The 21,750-nt window shown below is 45.5% G+C and overlaps 1 protein-coding gene and 1 long non-coding RNA gene across 2 annotated transcripts in view; one reads left to right on the top strand and one right to left on the bottom strand.

The window, feature by feature from the left end:
• LOC140730698 (uncharacterized) overlaps nt 1-11,708 on the bottom strand; it is a 119,208-nt gene extending 107,500 nt beyond the window's left edge. The window contains exon 1 of the long non-coding RNA XR_012099661.1: nt 11,420-11,708. This is a non-coding gene — a long non-coding RNA (uncharacterized lncRNA). The remainder of the gene's footprint in view (nt 1-11,419) is intronic.
• Nucleotides 1-21,750, top strand: part of LOC140730696 (acetyl-coenzyme A synthetase 2-like, mitochondrial) — a 71,059-nt gene that overhangs the window by 7,854 nt on the left and 41,455 nt on the right. The window contains exons 2-3 of the mRNA XM_073051486.1: nt 10,351-10,447; nt 20,307-20,506. Of these exons, the coding sequence (XP_072907587.1) occupies nt 10,351-10,447; nt 20,307-20,506 (297 nt within the window). The remainder of the gene's footprint in view (nt 1-10,350; nt 10,448-20,306; nt 20,507-21,750) is intronic.

Below are 21,750 nucleotides of genomic sequence, written 5' to 3'. Positions count from 1 at the left end.
AAGATGCTTGCACGGACAGACGATTGGCTGACTGGCAGAAAGCAAAGGGTGGGAATATAGTTGGCCTTTTCTGGTTGGCTGCCTTTGACTAGTGGTGTTCTGCAAGGGTCAGCTAATTTTCATGTTATATTTTAAAGATCTGGACGATAGGATCGATGGCTTTGTGGCTAGGTTTGAAGATGATCCAAAGACAGGTAATGGGGCAGGTAGTGCTAAGGGAGCAGAGAGTCTGCAGAAGGACTTAGACATATTTAGAAAGTGAGCAAAGAAGTGGCAGATGGGAAGACAGTGTAGGGAAGTGACTGGCCGTGAGCTTTTGCAGAAGGAATTAAGGTGTAGGCTGTTTTCTTAACAGAGAGCAAATTTAGAAATCAGAGGTGAAAAGTGACTTTGGAGTCCTAGTGCAGAATTCTCTAAAAGTTATCTTGCAGGTTGAGTTGGTAGAAAGAGAGGCAAATGCAATGGTAGTGTTTATTTTGAGAGGACTAGAATATAAATGCGAGAGTGTAATGCTGAGGCTTTCTAAGGGATTAGCCAGACCACATTTGGAGTATTGTGAGCAGTTTTGGACCCCATGCCTCAGAGAAGAGGTGCTGGCATTGGAGAGGGTCCAGAGGAGGTTCACTGGAATGATCCTGGGAGGGAAAAGGTTAATGTATGAGGAGCGTTTGATGGTTTTGGGTTTTCTCTCATTAGTGTTGAGAAGAATGGATGGAATTTTATTGGAACCTACTAAAAATTGAAAGATCTTGATAGAGTGGACACGGAGAGGATGTTTCCAATAGTGGATAAGTATAAGACCCACAGCCTCAGAATAGAAAGGTATCTCATTAGACAGAGGTGAGGAGGAATTTCTTTAGCCAGAGGGTGGTGAATCCATGGAATTTATTGCCACAGACAGCTGTGGAGGCTGCCATTGGGTATATTTAAAGAGGAGGTTGATATATTCTTGATTAGTAAGGGTGGCAAAGGTTTTGCGAAGAAGGCAGGAGAATGGGGTTGACTAAGTTGTTGGTAGAACTAGAGATGGTAGGCTGAAGGTTTATAAGGCATTGGTCAGATTGCACCTGGAGTATTGTGAGCAGTTTGGACCCCTTATCTAAGAAAGGATGTACTGGCATTGGTGAGGGACTAGGAGATGTTCACGAGAATGATCCCAGGAATGAAAGGGTTAACATAGGAGGAGGAGTATTTGATGGCTCTGGGCCTGTAGTTACTGGAGTTTGGAAGAATGACGGAGGATCCCATTGAAACCTATTGAATATTGAAAGGCTTAGATGGAGTGGGGTCATGGAGAGTCTAGGAACAGAGGGCACAGCCTTAGACTATAGGAACATCTCTTTAAAATAGAGATGAGAAGGTATTTCTTTAGCCACAGTGTGGTGAATCTGTAGAATTTATTGACACAGTTGGTTGTGGAGGCCAAGTCATTGGGCATATTTAAAGTGGAATTTGATGCCAAACTTGATTAGTCAGGATGTCAAAGGTACAGGGAGAAGGTAGGAGAATGGGGTTGAGAGGGATAATAAATTAGCCACTGTGGAATGGTGGAGCAGATTCAATGTGCCAGATGGCCTAATCTGCTCTAATGGTCTTACGGTCTCATTGTTTAGTATACTGAAGCTGGAGCCCAACAGGACATTTTGCTTCAGAAGGCCATTGCAGACAGAATGAGAGGCAGATGCTGAAAATTAGATCGAGAAGCATTAGGACACTGTGGGTAGATTTGGCATTAAACCCTCTTTTGTAATTGGATTGGGAAGTGGCAGAGGTACTGGTTCTGGTAAACTTATGTTGGGATAAGTTAGTGGGAAGTATTTTGGAGGAACAATGATTAAATGGAGAGGTAGGTAAGGAGTTTGGATACCAACATATCAATGTAGTTATAAAGAAAGCAAGACAGTGACTATACTTCATTAGGAGTTTGAAGAGATTTGGCATATCAACAAATGCACTCAAAAACTTATATAGATGCACCATGGAGAGCATTCTGACAGGCTGCATCACTGTCTGGTATGGAGAGGCTACTGCACAGGACCGAAAGAAGCTGCAGAAGGTTGTAAATCTAGTCAGCTCCATCTTGGGCACTAGCCTACAAAGTACCCAGGACATCTTCAGGGAGCAGTGTCTCAGAAAGGCAGCGTCCATTATTAAGGACCTCCAGCACCCAGGGCATGGCCTTTTCTCACTATTACCATCTGGTAGGAGATACAGAAGCCTGAAGGCACACACTCAGTGATTCAGGAAAAGCTTCTTCCCCTCTGCCATCTGATTCCTAAATGGACATTAAACCTTTGGACACTACCTCACTTTTTTAATATACAGTATTTATGTTTTTTGCACATTTCGTAATCTATTCATTATACGTATACTGTAATTGAGTTATTTATTTATTATTAATTTCTATTTTATTTTTTGTTTCTCTGCTATATTATATATTGCATTGAATTGCTGCTGCTAAGTTAACAAATTTCACGTCACATGCCGGTGATAATAAACCTGATTCTGATAGTGTTTGGACTGATAAGGTTGATGACAACATCAGCTGAGTTGGATTATACAGTATGGCCCACCCATGAGTGTTATTGCCACAAGAAGGATTTGAAACATTCCCTCTGTAAAATGAATACTCTCTCTGAATTATAAAGAAAACTTTCTTCATAAATCACATAATCCAGCTATAAAACTGATGAACTGGAGTCAGGAGGCTGATAGTTTAAGGCCCCCTACCATAGTTTCTTGGGTGGCAGGATGGAGGTGGAAGGCACTGTTTCCTTCTGCTAACCTGCAGGTCACCCTTGGGCAAAGCGTAGCACCTGCTTAGGCCCCCAATCAGGGACACATAAAGCCATGGGAACTGGTGGTAGATGGTTGTATGAGCAACTGGTGCACATCACAAGTCTTGGTTATGCGAATACTGATACCAGGCAGACAATCTCTGAAGAGTATTGATAATGTCTGGAGTCACTCATCTTGTAAAGACACTGCCCAGAAGAAGGCAATGGCAAAACACTTCTGTAGAAAAATTTGCCAAGAACATTCCATGATCACCGAGGTCAAACAACTTGGCACATAATGAATGAATGAAGCATAGTGGTCGAGTACGAGATCCAGGCAGGACTAAGGGAGGTCACAGTGTTAGTTTCCAGTTAGGCATTACACATAGTCCCCACAGCTCCTGCTAATATAGATCCCTTAGCACAAAGTAAATTGGGTTATTATTATCCCATATATTGAGGTGCAGTGAAAAGTCTTTGTTATGCATTGCATCAGTGCATTGAGGTATTGCAAGGAAGAAATAGCAGAGTGCAGAATGAAGTGTTGCATTTGTAGACGATGTGCTGTATTGGCAGACAATAAGGGGCAATGCTATCTTGGAGAAATAGAATTGAGATTTAAAAGAACAATTATAATGGCAGTTTTGAGTAGATCTGCAGCTCACAATGAATCAGCACATTTCGTGTCTAAGAACAGCAGAGAGTTCCATCGATATCCAATCCAAAGCACCGAAAACTGACTGGCATTTTTTTTCTCATTGCCATCATTTGAACTCGTGAATACAGTAGATTGTTTTGCTGGGATTCCCATATTCTAATAGTGGAGGAAGGAGGATCGGAACCGACCGATCCTGACAACATCCAAATCACGATAATACTGCTTGATAGCATTGCTGTCAGGAACGGGGGCCGGATGGACCCAAACGCAGGATGCAGACACTGAAGTACTAGGGGAGAGGACAGGATGGGGATGCCATGGCATATAAGGGTTAATGCAGGCGGGGCTGGATCCAAGAGCTCAAACGAGGCAGGCAGGCAGGAAGATCCCAGAGTTCAGACGAGGCAGGCAGACAGGAGGATCCCAGAGTTCAGACGAGGCAGGCAGACAGGAGGATCCCAGAGTTCAGACGAGGCAGGCAGACAGGAGGATCCCAGAGTTCAGACGAGGCAGGCAGGCAGGAAGACCCCAGAGTTTGGGGCAGGCAGGCAGATTCCTCATGGTGGACCACAGGGATCCCGGGCAGGGCCGCTCCCAGGCGGGAACACAGAAGCCTGGGCCGGTCGTGGACACCTGGGCAGGTGCGGGGCACAATCCATGGGAAACAAGAAGAGGAAATGGTAGGCGTCCCTAGGCGGCCCACATGGATCCCGGGCAGGGCCGCCTCCCAGGCAGAAAACACGGACACCCGGGCAGGTGTGGGGCACAACCCTTAGGGAGCAATAGGTGGAAGGGGCAGAACCCCTGCCGGGCAGCAGCAATCCAGCCGGACCTGCCCAACGGAGGCAACGGGTAAGAAGGGGCAGAACCCCCACCAGGCAGTGGCAGTCCGGCCAGACCCGCCCGACGGAAGCAACAGGTGGGAAGGGGCAGAACCCCCACCAGGCAGTGGCAGTCCGGTTGGATCCGCCCGATGGAGACAATGGGTAGGAAGCTGGGTCCAGGGGAAGCAGCAAAACTACAGTAATCCACCAGGTACATTGGTAAATTGGGAAAGGCAACCGACAGCGTGACAACGCAAGCAAGGAGAATGAGGCAGAACAGCAGGACCAGCACACAGGAGAGAAGCAGGGGAACAAGACCAACCGGATAGAGCATATACAGAACAAAACAACCACCCACCCAGTCTCTGTCCCATGGCCCTTTATAAACACCTGCAGCCGAATTGGCCACAGGTGTGTCTCCTTGATCCAGGCTGATCTTAACAGGCTCAAAGGGGCTGGGAGGGACAGCTGCAAGACCCGGAGTCCAGAGCACTCGGACTGGATCGAGACCCGGAACGCAGATTCCGGACCGGACCGGACCCTGACAATTGCCAAACATACCTTCATCACTTTGTGATGACTGGGAGCAAGCAGATTGGATGGTAATTGAGGGCACTGGACCAGCCTGCGTTTTACAGGTACTATACAAATAAGGCTATAGGACATAGGAGCAGGATTCAGCCATTCAGCTGGTTGAGTCTGCTCCGTAATTCCATTGTGGCTGATTGATTATCCCTCTCAGCCCCATCCTCTTGTCTTTTTCCTGTAGCCTTTAATACCTTTATTAGCCATGAATCTATCAATATCTGCTTTAAATATACCAATGATGTGGCTTCCGCAGCCACCTGTGGCAGTGAATTCCACACTGTGGCTGAAGAAATTCCTCCTCATCTCTGTTCTGAGGGTCTTCCCTCTAGTCCTAGACTCCCATACCATAGGAAGCATCCTCTCCACAGTACACTCTATCTAGGCCTTTCAAGCTTCAATAGGTTTCAAAATGATACCCCCCTTATTCTTCTAAACTCCAGTGAGTACAGGCCCAGAGACCTCAAATATTCCTCATAGCTTAACCCTTACATTCCCAGAATCATTTTCGTGAAACCCTCTCCAATGCCAACACATATTTTGTTGATGGGCCCAAAACTACTCACAATACACCAAGTGCAGTCTGACCAACGCCTCATAAAGCCTTAGCATTATATCCTAGCTTTCGTATTCTAGTCCTCTTGAAATGAACACTTCACATTGCATTTGCCTTCCTTATCACTGACTCATCTGCAACATAACCTTTAGGGAATCCTGCACGAGGACCCCCAAGTCCCTTTGCACTTCTGATTTCTGAATTTTCTCCCCTTTTAGAAAATAGTCTACGCTTTTATTCCTTCTACCAAAGTGCAAGACCGTAGGCTTTCTTGTGCTAAATTCCATTTGCCACTTCTTTACCCATTCTCCTAGTCTGTCTAAGTCCTTCTGCAGACTCCCTGATTCCTCAGTACTGCCTGCCCCTCCACCTATCTTTGTACTGTCTGCAAACTTGGCCACAGAAATGGGCATTTTCCCCACTTTATCAGGAGCTAGATGCTAGTGTTGTAACTGTACTGGTACAAGTTGGTTAGAGGGCAGCGAGTTTGGGTCCACAAGCTCTCAGCAAGGATGTTTTTCAATTTTTTGCTGTATTTAATGTGCTCCGTTACTTCTGGTGTGGAATTAGTCAATGGATTAAGACTGGCCTCTGTTGTCCTTGGGAGGAAGTCCTTGTGGTGGCGTGTTGGGGAGGAAGCGGAGGTGGGACATTTATTTGACACCTCAGGATGCAAACATTTCATTCAAGTCATTTACCTTTTCCATGTCCTTGTCAGCCATTTTAACTGTCCATCAGCGTTCTCTCATTCTCCAGGCTGGACCAAATGTGGCTATCAAAGATCCTGCACCAGTCTTCTCTTTCCACCTTCTACAGTTGACTAAAGTATTCACCAATAATCTACATTTAAATAATGCCTGCTGCTAAGTGTGAGTCAGAACATGGAACATAGAACATTACAGCAAGGCCAGGCCTTTCAGCCCCCGATGTTGTACCGGCCCCAAAACAAGATAAACCTAACCCTTCCCTCCCATAGCCCTCCATTTTTCTATCATCTATGTGCCTATCTAGGAGTCTCTTAAACATCCCTAATGTAAATGACCCCTGGCAGTGCATTCCATACACCTACCACTCTCTGTGTAAAAATCTACCTCTGACAGCCTCCCCTATACTTTCCTCCAAACACCTTAAAGTTATGCCCCCTCTAAAGAAGGCAATGGCTGTCCACTCTATGATCTCCGATCAAGATCAAGTCACCTCTCATCCGTCTTCCTTCCAAGAGAAAAGCCCTATCTTGCTCAACCTATCCTCATGAGCTGCGCTCTAGTCCAGGCAGCATCCTGGTAAATCTCCTTTGCACCCTGTGTAAAGTTTCCACATCCTTCCTATAATAACGTGACTAGAACGGATCACAATATTCCAAGTATGGTTTATAGTGCTGCAGCATTACCATGCAGATCTTGAACTCAGTGTCCCAATGTAGGCCAACACACCATATGCCTTCTTAATCACCCTATCAACGTAGCGGAGGACAGGGCTTGCTGCTATGAGTGTGGCTCTGCCTCACAAGGCAGGATTCCCAGCACATTAGATACATTTGAGACTTGTAAGAGACAATTAGGCATGTGTATATGGGTGCCTGTAGAGCAGCCTTTTTGTCTTGAGGCAAGGTCATTCAGGGCAGATCAAACTGGCTCTTGTTGTTTTCCTGTCAGGTTGTTTGAGAGAAGAAAATCATAAACACAAGAAATTGTGCAGATGTCGAAATCCTGAAGAAGGGTCTGGCCTGAAACATCAACTGTTGCTTCAATTCCATAGATGCTACCTGACCAGCTGAGTTCCTGCAGCATTTTGTGTGTGTTGTTTTATGGGGCCATTGAGATCCTAGACTTTGATGTTCCTGCAGCTGCATTTCTGTTGCCTCTGTTGGTTTGGGGATAGTCTGATGGAGATACCAGAACCAATTAGGCAGTGACTGGCATGGAGGATGAGGAAATCTAACAGATACCAGTGCCCGGAATTGACAATGTTGTCTGAGGTTTTACATTTGTTTCTCTGACTAAACATAGTCCTGGTTAAGATACGGTAATGTTCCAAGCACGTTGTCAAAAAGAGGGTCCCATGGAGATTGCTTACATAGTTCCTAGGGTTGAGGTATATGTGTTGATGATCATGAGGTACTGGGGTCAATGCCAGAGCGAGCTGAGAGGCACGAGGGGTTCACTTGTCCCACAGGGAAAGCCACTGAGATGTCAGGTCACCTCATTCTTGGCAGTGGAATGCATCCTCTGAAAACAGCTTTCCTCCTCTGCCCTTTCTGAAGAAAGTGAAGCACCCTCCTTGCATTTCAACTGGCCATCTCTTGTCTGTCTTATCTCACTCAGGCCGTTGAAGGGACTGAGTTCTTGGCCTATAACGGCAGAGTAATATTCCAGGTCATAAACTTCATGTTGAGGAATGGAAGAATGCAATGTGGGGAGTGGCAATGCACATCAGCTGCCGTATGCACCATAAAGAAGGAGATCTTGGTCTAATGACAGGAAGGTTGAAAGCTATAGGAATCCAGGAGGTGTTGCATGACACGAACAGGTATGGACAAATGGACTTGCACTCAAATCTCCACGTCTCCTCCCACACATGGACAGACTTGCACCCATACATTGTCTAGGTAGGCTCAAACACTCTGCTTCACCCATTGCTCCCTCCCCAGTCCCCTACCTTCCCTGAACTGCCTCTCATTCATAATCTAACCCACCCTAAATCTTACTTTCAGCCCCCCAAATGGTTCTCTTTCTCTCTGTCCCTCTATGAACCCCCATCCCAACATGTGCATTCCTGAGTGAACCAATAGAGCCTGCCAAGAGCAGAGGCAAAACTGTTTTGAGATTAGCTGACTTACATCAGGTAGAAGTTTCTATACGAAACAGCAAGTGACATTTGAAGTACAAAAAGTGTTAATTACTTTACTCTTGTAGAGCCTCCATGTAATGTACTTCTGAAAGACGTGATGTGGTGCAAAGCATCTCGGTTATCACAGCCCAAAAACACATTTCTTCCAACCCAACTGCTATAAATGAAATGTTCCCCTCCTCTGCACCATGGTCATGTGCTTAGCAGCTGACAAAGTGACTGTCAACAGGACGTGGAGAGTGCCGAGGAGGTGGAAGCACTGGAATGAGCAGAAGTGTTTCAAAGGTCATTGTTGTTGGCACTGAGTGTTAAAGCATAAATGAACAAACTGTTCTAAAAGCAGAAATTATTTCCAGAAGAGATTTAATCTCTGCTGCCTTTAAAGAGGATTTTGAATTTATTCTGTGTCAGTTTTTCTCCCCTTACATTTAAAACTGAGGTGTGAGAAACTAAATCTATCTTTCTCATCACGGACAACACACACAAAATGCTGGTGGAACACAGCAGGCCAGGCAGCATCTATAAGGAGAAGCGCTGTCAACGTTTCGGGCCGAGACCCTTCGTCTTGGCCCAAAACGTCGACAGCACTTCTCCCTAAGAATGCTGCCTGGCCTGCTGTGTTCCCCCAGCATTTTGTGTGTGTTGTTGTTTGAATTTCCAGCATCTGCGGATTTCCTCGTGTTTTCTCATCATGGAGATCCCCTCTCCACTTCCTGGTTTGAAACCCTTCCCTTTTCCCATCCTTGCACAGCTCATCTGCTGAAATCCTCAGCTGCGCTTTTGTGAGCTCAGGCTAGATTATCCAAATGCACCAAGTCATTAGGTATATTAAAGTGGAAGTTGATAGGTTCTTGATTAGTAAGGGCATTTAAGGTTACAGGGAGAAGGCTGGAGAATGTGGTTGAGAGGGATAATAAATCAGCCATGATGGACAAGTGGAACAGACTCAATGGGATGAATGGTCTAATTTTGCTCCATGTCTTATGGTCATTCAGAAACCCTAGCCCAGATCCTAAGATAGGCTGCGTCTTACTCACCCATTAGCATCGCTGTTACTGACTTATTCATTATGACCTGGGAGGCCATTCAACCCATTTGGCCCATGCCAGTTCCCTGCAATATTCTTTTTTCACATTTCCTACATGGACTTCCAGATTTGACTGTCTCAATTTAGAAGTACAAATTCTTGCACAGCCTTTCTCTGCCTGTAATCTACAGCAGCCCTACTTCAAAGAACCTTTCTCATATGGGAGCCCATGTGCTCAGCATTCTTCCTTCACCTTAGATTTGGCAGCTGTATCACCAACCATTCAAGTTATGGAATTCCTTTTGTAAACATCATTGTCTCCTTCTCTGCGCCCCTTTGTATAAAAGAGAAACACATGTCTGAATGAGCTTTGTCATCACTTTTAATAACTTCTCGCCATGGTAAGGATTTTTGTTGTAAAACATCACTGTGAAGCACTTTTGGAAGGTACCAGGTAGTGGATGAGATGGGGGTCGAGTACAGCCTGAATGGTTGGTGGAATTAATATATGCCGGAAATAGAAGACTTTTCCGAGCATTAGAGGAAAGAATGAGGGAATGGATTGATTGGATCACTTTTTACTAAAGAAATGGGACATTTCTTTAGTAAATAAATAAATAATGGGTTGAATGAATTGCTATGATGTAGGATTAACATATACTGAATTATGAATCAGTATAATCTTTTTTATGCAAGGGTCCATGGACTCCAGGATGGGGACCCTTGATCTAGGTGAAGGAAATGCATTAACATTAGAGGATTTTTGGAAATGAATATTTATATGTATAACCTTCTGCATATTTTTCCATTGTTTCTTTATTCTTCTAGCAATGAAGTTCTGTTGCTGCAAATATTTCTTAAGTAGCTTTCAGTGTTACAGCATTAAAATTAAGATGTTAGCACGTTCTTTATAATGTATTTCTTGAGTTAGTTTTTGATCGTCATTCTATGTCTTCCGTGTGGTGTAGTGCCAAATTTTGTTTCATTACTTGTTGCGCTTAGGTATAGTATTTGGGATTAAAATGCTACCATTGATTGTTAAACCTTCATCATTAACATTCATTTCTTTTCAGTGAACTGTTTGGATCGTCATGCCAACCAGTCACCCAACAAGGTGGCTTTGATCTGGGAGAGGGATGAACCAGGTACCGAAGTAAGAATCACATACAGGTATGGCTCAGTGCTTTAGAAAATGTGTGCTTTGTTCCTCTCTGCACAAAAGTCATTAATGTGGTCATACCAATTAAAATTGTGAAAACAGATTGCAACCCTGATTGACCCATTACAGGAAGGAACTGGAGGCTTTAGAAGAGATGCAGAAGAGATTACGGGGTTACAGGGTATGAGCTGGAAGGAGACCCTGGACAAATTTGAGTTGTTTTCTCTGGAGTGTCAGTGGCTGAAAGAAGACTTGATAAAAGAATATAAGATTATGAGAGGCCTGCCAGGGTAGAGTCAAAATCTTTCTCCCAGAGTAGAAATGCCTTATTCTAGAGGACTTGAAGTTAAGGCGAGAGAAGGAAAGTTGAAATGATACTTTACACAGAGAGTGATAGATGCCTGAAATGGGCTGCCGGGGGAGTGGTGGAAGCAGATATGACAGTGTCTTTTAGACAGACAGACGCAGGGGCTGGAGAGATATGGATCATGTAAATGCGGAAGAAAATTAGTTTAACTTTGTCATCATGTTCAGCGCGACATAATGAATAGAAGAGCCTGTTCCTGTCATACAATCGTAGACACAGTTCTTTGACCTATCAAGTCCATACTGACCATTGTACGTACTCACTTAGATTAAACCTACCCAACTCATTTTATTCTCCGATCACTTGATCGATTTTTTTCCTTCAGCTCAGAGGGTGAAGCCTACAGGGTGCAAGCATTTTGGACTTGTCTGAGACTTAGGTTGATTTACATCGAAACAGAGAGTGAAATACGTCATTTGCGTTAATGACCAACACGCCCAAGGGTGTGCTGGGGGCAGCCGGCAAGCATTGCCGCACATTCCAGTGCCAACGTAGCATGTATTCAGTGCTCGGCAGAACAATGCAGACCACAACAAGTCAGAACATAGCAAGCTGATAAAGCAACAACTGCGAAACAAGCCCTGCCCTCCCTCCCTACCACTCCCCACTCACGCACAGTCATCTTGCTCCAGGACAGGCTGTCTCCGGTCTCAGTTGATTTGCAGACATTGGGTCTTCAACCTTCCCAGTGGACTCGCAGAGACTCACAAATGTGTGGCTCCGGATATCGGGTCTTTTCTTCGAGGCTTCCGTTTGACCTTTGGGGACCCAGGACTCACCGATGACGAGTGAGGCCGCTGGTTGAGGATCTGAACTCCGGACTCCAAACATGCTTGCGGCTCTTTCAGCTCGACGTACGACCATGTTCATGTTGCTGTCCTTTGAACACTGAGTGGAGGGTTAGACTCCAGCCTGTCCGCTAATTCCCCACTTCCCTGTCCCTGAGACCTAAGCTAACCTCTAACTTGCCTCTCTGTCACTACGACCATCCCTTCAAAACCTAAAAAATATGTAAGTCTGAGCCGTGACCTCGATGGAGACTGCAGCTCGTTGCCATCTTCACTTTCTCCCCATTAACTAAATCACCAAAAACGCAGGTAAGAGGGTTCCATTCTTAGCTGTGCAGCTCAAAGCAAACCACTGTAGAGTCTCTATGACCTCCTTGCAAGCAGTACGAGAGCTTATCTGTTGAACTTGCCTCTCTAGGCCTCTTCTAGTGAACCTTAGTACGTGCTTCCCTCCTTTTCACACATTGCTACAGTGGCTCCTCACACCTTACTGTATTTCTGCAGTAGTGGTGCTTTTCAGAAGGGCTGGTTCCCAACCTTACTTCTGTGTGGCTTCCTCCTGGCAGCTGCACTATATAGTATCACGTCAGCTTATTGGCATGTGCTAAGGCTGAAAGTATGTCCTGTTCAATGAGTTCAACAATGATATCTAATAGCCTTGCTTACTTCTTTCTGAGCATGACAGGGGAAGGGGAGACTCCAGGCCAACAGAGGCATAGAATTTTAACTATAAAACATGATAACATGTTTTATCTATGGAAACGAATAAACAGTTGATGTTTCAAGCTAAGACTATTTTTCAGGATCGAAATGCTGACGATTTATTCATTTCCATAGAAGCTGCCTGACCTGCTGAGTTCCTCCGGCATCTTGTGTGTGTTGCTCTGGATTTCCAGCATCTGCAGAGACTCTTGTGTTTATAACAGTCAAGTTTGTTGTCATGCTGAGATGCAGGTGCAATATAAAGCTTGCTTTCAGCAGCATCACATACGTGTACAAGCAACATATAGAATATAAGTTAAATGTAAATTATATAAGACATGAAGTGAGTGAGAGAGAGAGGGGAGAGTGTGAGTGAGAGGGAGAGAGAGAGGGTTAGAGAGAGAGGGAGGAGGGAAGGGGAAAGATGTGGGGAGAGAGAGGGGGAAGAGAGAGGGGAGGGAAAGGGATAAGGGATGAAGGGAGGGAGAGAGAGATGGGTGAGAGAGGGAAGGAGGATTGGGAAAGAGAGAGTGAGAGCATGAGGGAGTGTAAGTGAGAGAGTGCATGAGAGATGGAGAGCACATGTGAAATAAGACTGTACTAAGTCAAGACCTTACTGCAATACATAAAGACACAATTGGAGATAAGTCCATGCCATGCAAGAGATTATCTGTAGTGTGCCATTGTTGAGATAGGCAGGATAGTTCAAGCACCTCATAGTTGTAGGAAAGTAGCTGTTCCTGAGCCTGGTGATGTGGACTTCAGACATCTGTACTAGCGGACTGACAAAATTGGAAGGGGTTTCATCATTGGCAATTCTGGTGTTTGAGGCCAAGAGCTCAGGCCTCACCCAGGGTCCTCATTCGTAATCATCTGTGGGTCCTGGGCAGATACCAAAGATTGAAGCTGAAAAATCAATGGGAGGTCTGGATTGAATCCTGAAAGTTGATTGGTGGTCCTGAATGAAGCCTGAACACCAATCGGAGGTCCAGATCGAAGCTGGAAGACCAATCAGAAGTCCAGAAGTCAAAGTCCAATGTGTGGAGCCTCGAGTCTGTGAGTCCACAGGGGAATCACGGCCCGGTGTCTGCAAACCCATGAATTCACTGCAGCTGGAGGCTGGAGACTGCCTGTCCTGGGGTGAGAGGCCTGTGTGGGTGGGTGGAAGGAAGGAAGGAATGGGGCTTGTTTAGTTGTTGTTGCTTTGCCACTCGGCTTGTTCTGGTTTTGCTATGTTCTGTATTGTTCTGCCGAGCATTGTGGGTATGCTATGTGGGAGCCAGAATGTGTAGCAACTCTTGCAGGCTGTCCCCAGCACATCCTTGGGTGTGTTTAGTTGTTAATGCAAAAGATGCATTTCACTCTGTGTTGCAATGTACATGTGAGAAATAACTCTGAATGTCCTGCCTGACAGAAGCAGCGAGAAGAGGGCATGACCTGCATGTTGGGGAATTCTCAATGATGGATGCTGCCTTTCTCGAGGTAGCGCTGCCCGTAGGTGCTGTCAGTGGTGGGGACAGCTGTGCTGTTGGTGGGAGCAGCTTGCTCCATTTTCAGCTTGTTTGGGCTGTTGTTGAACATAAGAGATGAAGAGAAATGTCTGCCATTCACTTAGGATGGTTGGATTAAGGGGAGGTTTCTCTGGTGAGGGACTCTAAGGTTGGGCTTGAGGCTTTTGTTGGAGACAAGACGTTGGGGAGAACCGGCCGTAGCGTACGATCCGGTGAGAGACCCGCTTGTTTGAGGTGGATTGTGAGCGACGTCTGGAACGTGGTGCGGGTGTTCACACCGACTGAGGGCCCAGCGCACGAGTGACACAGAAGTTCAAAATGAGCTCCAATTTGTGCACATTTGACTGTTTAATTAGAATGGGTCCTTGCCTTTTTGTTATTCTTTACTAACCCCTTAGTTAAGTTAAGATTCATAAATATAATTCCTTTAATTGTATGCAGTGAACTGTCTTACACAAGCCTGGGCAGTATGATATGGAAAGCAAGCTGTTGCCCATGTAGCAAGCTCCCCCTCACCACGCATCTGATGAACCCAAAGGAGCTCAATGCAGGACTGTCTTAGGGATTCCAGCTCCAGGTTTTCCCTCGGGGTTTACTCCGAAGCCTTCCCCAAGGGCGGGTACAGCCGCAAGGCAGCAGAGGTTTGAGATCAGAGTTTTCATTCTCCTAGGTGAGCTGCCAACTGTGGTTGACGAGCTCCATCTGCCCGAAGGGCTGGTTTTAAGGTGCCAGTAATCCGCCTTTGCCCTTTCTGTCAGTATAGATAGCTCCGCCAGGCTTAGTAGCTAAGCCACGCGTGAAGGCCAGTAGTTGGATTTAGTTGTCAGAGGCTATTTGAGGCGCTTGCCTTTGGGAGCATTTAATAGGTAGTGGAAGCTTGTCCCTATTACACCCCCGGCTATAACAACCTTAATGAAGCTAAAGCTGTATGTGCTAGGCCCAGGACAGGTTATCCATGATGTTAAATCCCTGCAATTTGAAGCTGTGAACTCCCTCTATCTCTGACCCACCAGTGAGGACAGGCACAGTCACCTTTCTGGTCAAAGGGTTTCTCCTCGGTTTTGCTGACGTTAAGCTTGAGGTCGTTGTTACGACACCACTCAGCCAGATGTTCTCCCTCACCGCTGACTCATCACCACCCGTGATTTAGCCCACAACAGTGGCGTTGTCAGCAGATTTACGGATGGCAATGCGGCTCTGCTTATTGGCACGTTTGTGTGCGAAGGGCGTAGATCAGGCGACTCAGCACCCAGCCTTGAGGTGCTGTTCAGGGAGCAGGAGATGTTGTTGGTGGTCCTCGCTGATTGAGGACTGCTGATGAGGAAGTCAAGGATCCAGTTGCAAAGGAAGGTACAGAAGCCCAGGTCTTGGAGTTCGGTACTTTGCTGTGGTTGTGCCTGATGAATCCAAACTGAGTGCTGAGTCAGTGGAATAGCATTCACTGTGGCAGATCCAGGTCATTTCTGAGGCAGGAGATAATCTGTGCTGGAACGCTTCCTTATAGTTGATGTTAAGTACTCTTGGACAGTTGTCATTGTGTTCTTCTTGGGCACTGGTATTGCAGATGTCCCTCTGAAGCACCTGGGAGCCTCAGACAGCAGAAGCATGAGGTTGAAGATGCCCTTGACTACACCAGCCAGCTGGTCTGCACAGAGCTTCAGCACTTGGCCAGGTGTGCTGAATGCTTTTCACGGGTTCACCCTCTGTAAGGGACTCTCTGATGTCGGCCTCAGAGGCTGACATCCCAGGAACATCAGTAGCTGTGAGGGTGGGTGTAGGAGTGTCACTGCTCCTCCTTTCTCAGCTTGCAAAAAAGGCATTCAGCTCAGCTAGAAGTGATGGTCATTTGCCAATTATATGCCCCCGTTTTGCCTTATCAGGAGTGATCACATGCAAGCCCTGCCACGGATGTTGAATATCCTTCTGTGATTCCAGTTTAGACTAGCATTGTCTCTTCACGCTTGCTACAGCCTTACTGAGGTTGTACCTGGACTTATAGCACTAGAACTTTAACTTAGCCACACCAGGCTAACCTAACCCGTCTGCCTTGCTTTCCTCTAAACCTTTCCTTTCCATGTACCTATCAGAATCGGGTTTATTGTCACTGACATATGTCGTGAAATTTGTTGTTTCGTGACAAAAATGACTATAAATTACAAAAATAAATGAATAATGCAAAAGGGGAATTGCGAGGTAGTGTTCATCGGTTCATGGACCATTCAGAAATCTGATGGCAGAGGGGGAAGAAGCTGTTCCTAAAATATTGAGTGTGTGTCTTCAGGCTCCTGTACCTCCTCCTTAATGGTAGCAAGGAGAAAGGGGGTTGCCCCAGATGGTGAAGGTCCTTAACGGTGGATGCCACCTTTTTGAGGCATCACCTTTTGAAATGTCCTGAATGGTGTGGAGGATTGTGCCTGTGATGGAACTGGCTGCAGTCTCTTTCAATCCTGTGCATTGGAGTCTCCACATCAGTTGGTGATGTACCACTCAGAATGCCTTCTGCCGCACTTCTGTAGAAATTTGCATGAGACTTTGGTGACTTGCCACATCCTCAAACACCAAATTAAGAATAGCCACTAGTGTGTCTTCTTAGAGATTGCATCAATGCGTTGGGTCCAGGATAGATATTCAGAGATGTTGACACCCAGGAACTTGAAGCTGCTCACCCTTTCCACTGCTGATCCCTCATTGAGCACTGGTGTGTGTTCCCTCACCTTCTCCTGCCTGAAGTCCACAATCAACTCCCAACCTTGCTGACAGTCAGCGCTGGTTGTTGTAGCAACACCACTCAACCAGCTGGTCTATCTCACTTGTGCATGCCTTCTTGTCGTCATCTGAGGTTCTGCCAGCAACAGTGGTGTCATTGGTGAGTTTATTGTTGGTGTTTGAACTAGTTACAAAGTCATAAGTGCAGAGGGAGTAGAGCAGTAGGCTAAGAATGCATCCTAAATGTGCGGCAGAGGACATAATATTACTGGTGATGGTCTCCCTGTGAGGAGGTCATGGATCTCAGTTGCAGAGTGAGATCCAAAGACTCAGGCTTTGTAGCTTGTTGATTACTACTGAGGGGATGATGGTGTTGAACGCTGAGCTGTAATCAATAAACAGCAGCCTGATGTAGGTATTTCTGTTTTCCAGGTGCTCCGAAGCCTAGTAGAGAGCCAGTGAAATAGTGTCTGCTGTAGGGGTGCTGTGGTGGTAGGCAAATTGAAGTTGGTCCAGATCCTACCTTTGGCAGAAGTTAATTCTAGCCAAGATCAACCTCTCAAAGCACTTCATCACAGTAGATGTGAGTGCCACCAGGTGAGAGTCATGGAGGCAGCTCACCCTGCTTTCCTTGGGCACTGGTATGACTCTCATCCTTTTGAAGCAGGTGGGAACCTCCGACTGCAGCAGCGAGAGATTGAAGATGTCCTTGAACACTCCAGTCAGTGTTGCAGTACGCTGCCAGGTACCCCCCCCCCCCACTCCCCGGAGTCTGATGCCTTGCGAAGATTGACCCTCCTGAAGGATGTTCTGACTTGAGCCTCTGAGACAGAGGTCACAGGTGCTGCAGGGATTCACACAGGTGCTCATCGGGAAGTGAAGTTTAATACTGTTTAGGTTGCTAGGTTTCACCTTATAGGAAGTAATGGCCTGCAAACCGTCCACAGGTGTTGCGCATTCGATTTTGCCCCTAACTTCACGTGGAATTGCCTTTTCACTCTCACGGTGGCCTTCTGTAGATCATACCTGGACTTCTCGTAGGGATCTGGAATGCTGGAACACCACAAATCTAGCCCCCAGCAGACCATGAAGCCCCCGGTTCATCCAGAGCTTCTGGTTTGGTTATGCTCAGTATGTTCTCAAAGGCACGCACTCTTCCACACAGGTCTTGACAAAGTCAGTAACGACTGGTCCAAAGCAAAAACTCTGTTTTTAAACTTCTAATTGTATTTATTTCTGTCACTTCTGGTAGCTCGTTCCAAATACCCATGACCCTTTGTGTGAAAGCATTGCCCTTCAAATCCCCTTTAAGTATTTTCCCTCTCAACTTACATCTATGGCCTCTAGTTTCAGACTCCTCTGACTTGGGAAAAAGAGACTATTATTCTCACCTGTGCCCTCATGATTTTATAGACCCCTATAAGGTTACTCCTCAATCATCATTGCTCCAGGGAATAGATCAGCCTATCCAATCTGTCCAATATGGTGCAACTCAAACTACCTGCGTCTCAATATCACCAAGACCAAGGAGATGGTGGTGGACTTTAGGAGATCTAGGCCTCATATGGAGCCAGTGATCATTAATGGAGAATGTGTGGAGCAGGTTAAGACCTACAAGTATCTGGGAGTGCAGTTAGACGAGAAGCTAGACTGGACTGCCAACACAGATGCCTTGTGCAGGAAGGCACAGAGTCGACTGTACTTCCTTAGAAGGTTGGCGTCATTCAATGTCTGTAGTGAGATGCTGAAGATGTTCTATAGGTCAGTTGTGGAGAGCGCCCTCTTCTTTGTGGTGGCGTGTTGGGGAGGAAGCATTAAGAAGAGGGACGCCTCACGTCTTAATAAGCTGGTAAGGAAGGCGGGCTCTGTCGTGGGCAAAGTACTGGAGAGTTTAACATCGGTAGCTGAGCGAAGGGCGCTGAGTAGGCTACGGTCAATTATGGAAAACTCTGAACATCCTCTACATAGCACCATCCAGAGACAGAGAAGCAGTTTCAGCGACAGGTTACTATCGATGCAATGCTCCTCAGACAGGATGAAGAGGTCAATACTCCCCAATGCCATTAGGCTTTACAATTCAACCGCCAGGACTTAAGAACTTTTTAAAAGCTATTATTAATGCTTTTTGAGATAGTGATTTAGATGCATATCATATTTTTTTACTGAGTTAAGTATTGTATGTTATTAGTTTTGCTACAACAAGTGTATGGGACATTGGAAAAAAGTTGAATTTCCCCATGGGGATGAATAAAGTATCTATCTATCTATCTATCTATCTATCTATCTATCTATCTATCTATCTTATAACTCAAGCTCTCCTATCTCGGCAACGGCATGTGAACCTTTTCTGTGCCCTCTCCAGCTTAATCATATTCCCCTTATAGCAATGTACCAGAACTACACACAATATTTAATTGGTATAACCAATGTTTTGTATGAGTATAACACAAATGTATTTCACGGTGATAATAAACCTGATTCTGATCCTGAAATGTCCTTGTATTCGTTGCTACAGATAGAGGATAAACGTACTATGCCTTCTTCACAACTCTGTCTGCCTGCGTTGCCACTTTCCGGGAACTGTGCACTTGTACCCTAGGTCTCCCTGTTGAACAGCACTCTCCAGGGACCTATTGTGCGCTTGTCACATGAGGCCATAGGCATAGAGATCCCATACGGCAAAGTTTGAGACCCGATCTTGAAATGTTTCTTTGATCATCAGACCTATGTGTAGCTGCTGAGAAAAATGTCTCTGTGTTGAGATGTCGTTGTGATCTATTAATGTAATAGGATCAGGCAAGGAACAGAGCGATATGGACCGTGTGTAGGCAGATGGAATTAGTTAGACTGGTACCGTGATCAGTGCAGACATGGTGTGCCAAAAGACCTGATCCCGTGATTTACTGTTCTGTTTCTATGATCTAGTGTGCATGAGCAATTAGGCCTCATACGTCTGAAAAAAGTCATAATGAAATTGAAATGGAGGAATTCATTGGGTCGAGCAGTATTGGTAGAGGGAAACATACAGTCAATGTTTTGGTTGAGAAGGGTCTCAAACAAACTTGCCAACTGTCTACATATAGTGGCCCTTTACTAGATATACACCAACTTGTTAATGCAAGTTTCTAATCAGCCAATCAAGTGGCAGCAACTCAATGCATAAAAGCATGCCGACATGGTCAAGAGGTTCAGTTGTTATTCGGATCAAACATCAGAATGGGGTGGAAATGTGATCTAAGTGACTTTGACCATGGAATAATTGATTGCTGGTGGCAGATGGGGTGGTTTGAATATATCTCAGAAACTGCTGGGATTTTCACACTCAACAGTCTCTAAAGTTTACGGAGAATGGTGCAAAAAAAATGAAAAAGCATCCAGTGGGTGAGTGACAGTTCTGTGAGTGAAAAGACCTTGTAGATAGGAGAGGTCAGAGGAGAATGGCCAGACTGGTTCCAGCTCGCAGGATAGTGACAGTAACACAAATAACCACAAGGATGAACAGTGGTGCACAGAAGATCTTCTCTGAAAGCACCTCAGCCTGAACCTTGACAGCAGAAGGCCACGATCAGACACTCAGTGGCCACTTTATTAGGTACAGGAGGTACCTATTAAAGTGGCCCCTAAGTGTATTTCTCTCTGGCATGCTGATTTCCTTCTGCATCTGATTCAAGCATCAGCAACCTTCCGTGTCTCCAGTCTGGAATTCAGAAATAGTTTGATCCACACCATTTATACTGCTACCAACTCCAACTTGACACCGCCACCACCTGTTCACCCTGATGATTACCTGTTACAGGGAGCTCTTGGAGACTACGTGCCGTCTGGCCAATACCTTGAAGCGGTATGGTGTGAAGAGAGGAGACAGAGTTGCTATCTACCTCCCAGTATCCCCGCTGGGCATAGCCGCAATGTTGGCATGTGCAAGGATTGGTGCCGTACACATGGTGGTCTTTGCAGGGTTCAGTAGTCAATCGCTGGCTGGAAGGATCTCTGATGGTACGTGGGAAAAGTTCTTGCACTCCTTTAATTGCAATGTTAAGAGGTATGTTATTTGTAAGTTTAAGCGTTTTGCATCCTTTTACTGGAAACAACTAATAAGATGACAGCAATCTGTCCAATTGACGTAAAGTATATTTTAGAACGTCCTATTCTATTTGTGATCATCTTGTCATGGAAAAAAAAGTTATGTTAATGTGCATGGCTTTCTGTAAGTTGAGGAAACAAGATAAATAGGAAATGTTTTTATATTTTAGGCAGCCATGAAGAACCCTAAATTGATCTTGGATTGCTGATCCTTTGTCTCATAAGGGAGAGTGTACAGTACATAAACTGTGAGGTTTTCTGTTGTTCCCAGAGGATTATCTCGCTTCATCTAGCAGGGTGGCAGACTCTATTTTGAAAAAATAATTAATTCTATCTTATAATAGGACTGTAATCAGTCAAATTTTCACTCTGCCTTCTGTGAAGATAAACGTGGGCAGTTAAGTGTTCCTGCAGACTGGGCAAAACCCTACTGAAACCACTGATCTATTGATGTGAATATGCCACAACGTCAGCCTGCCCTCTGACCTCAGTAGGTGTCTCACACCCAGGTCAGGAAGGAGGCAAGCTGCATTTTGTTACCTGCGACTTACCTGTCAAAATGAAATAAAACCATGCCTTCCAAATCACAGTAGACCAATGCTCTATACCAGAAGCTTATATTTAATCTGTCCTCTAGTGAAGTCTCCAAATGGAATGTTTTGATGCAACTTGCCACCCCAGTCCATCTGCCTAAAGAAGGAGGAATCCTGAGTAGGGTCAGCAGCAGTAGTTGGTATCTGTATGGAGCCAGGAGGAACATGTGGCTGTCACCCAATTAGCAAGAACAATGCACAAGCCACTTTCAAATGTCATGTTGCAAAGCCTGCAAAGGAATTGGAGGAAGTCTTTCAGGCTATGCAGTGTAGGAAGAAACATATTCTGAAGACAATATTTTAAGCAGAAATTTTGCCCGTGCCGTAGCAAAATACAGAAAGCCTGAGGCGATCGCAGCTAGTGCAGCCCAGGGATACTTATAAGCCTTTTGCTGACTCATGTGAGGGCCCAATACTTGGTTAAGGTAGTTATCCAAAACAACTGAAAACTGCGCCAAGGCCAAGGTGGTGTCTTCACTCAGTCTCGGGATTTGTTGTAAAGCTTCATTAATCACTCCGCCTTTGCTGGTTGTAGACTTTTCTTGTCAATAATATCATGTAACG

The sequence above is a fragment of the Hemitrygon akajei genome, chromosome 7 (genome assembly GCF_048418815.1).
Source record: "Hemitrygon akajei chromosome 7, sHemAka1.3, whole genome shotgun sequence".
Taxonomy (NCBI): domain Eukaryota; kingdom Metazoa; phylum Chordata; class Chondrichthyes; order Myliobatiformes; family Dasyatidae; genus Hemitrygon; species Hemitrygon akajei.
Note: the sequence above shows the minus strand (reverse complement) of the source record. Positions and strands in the feature narration are given on the sequence as shown.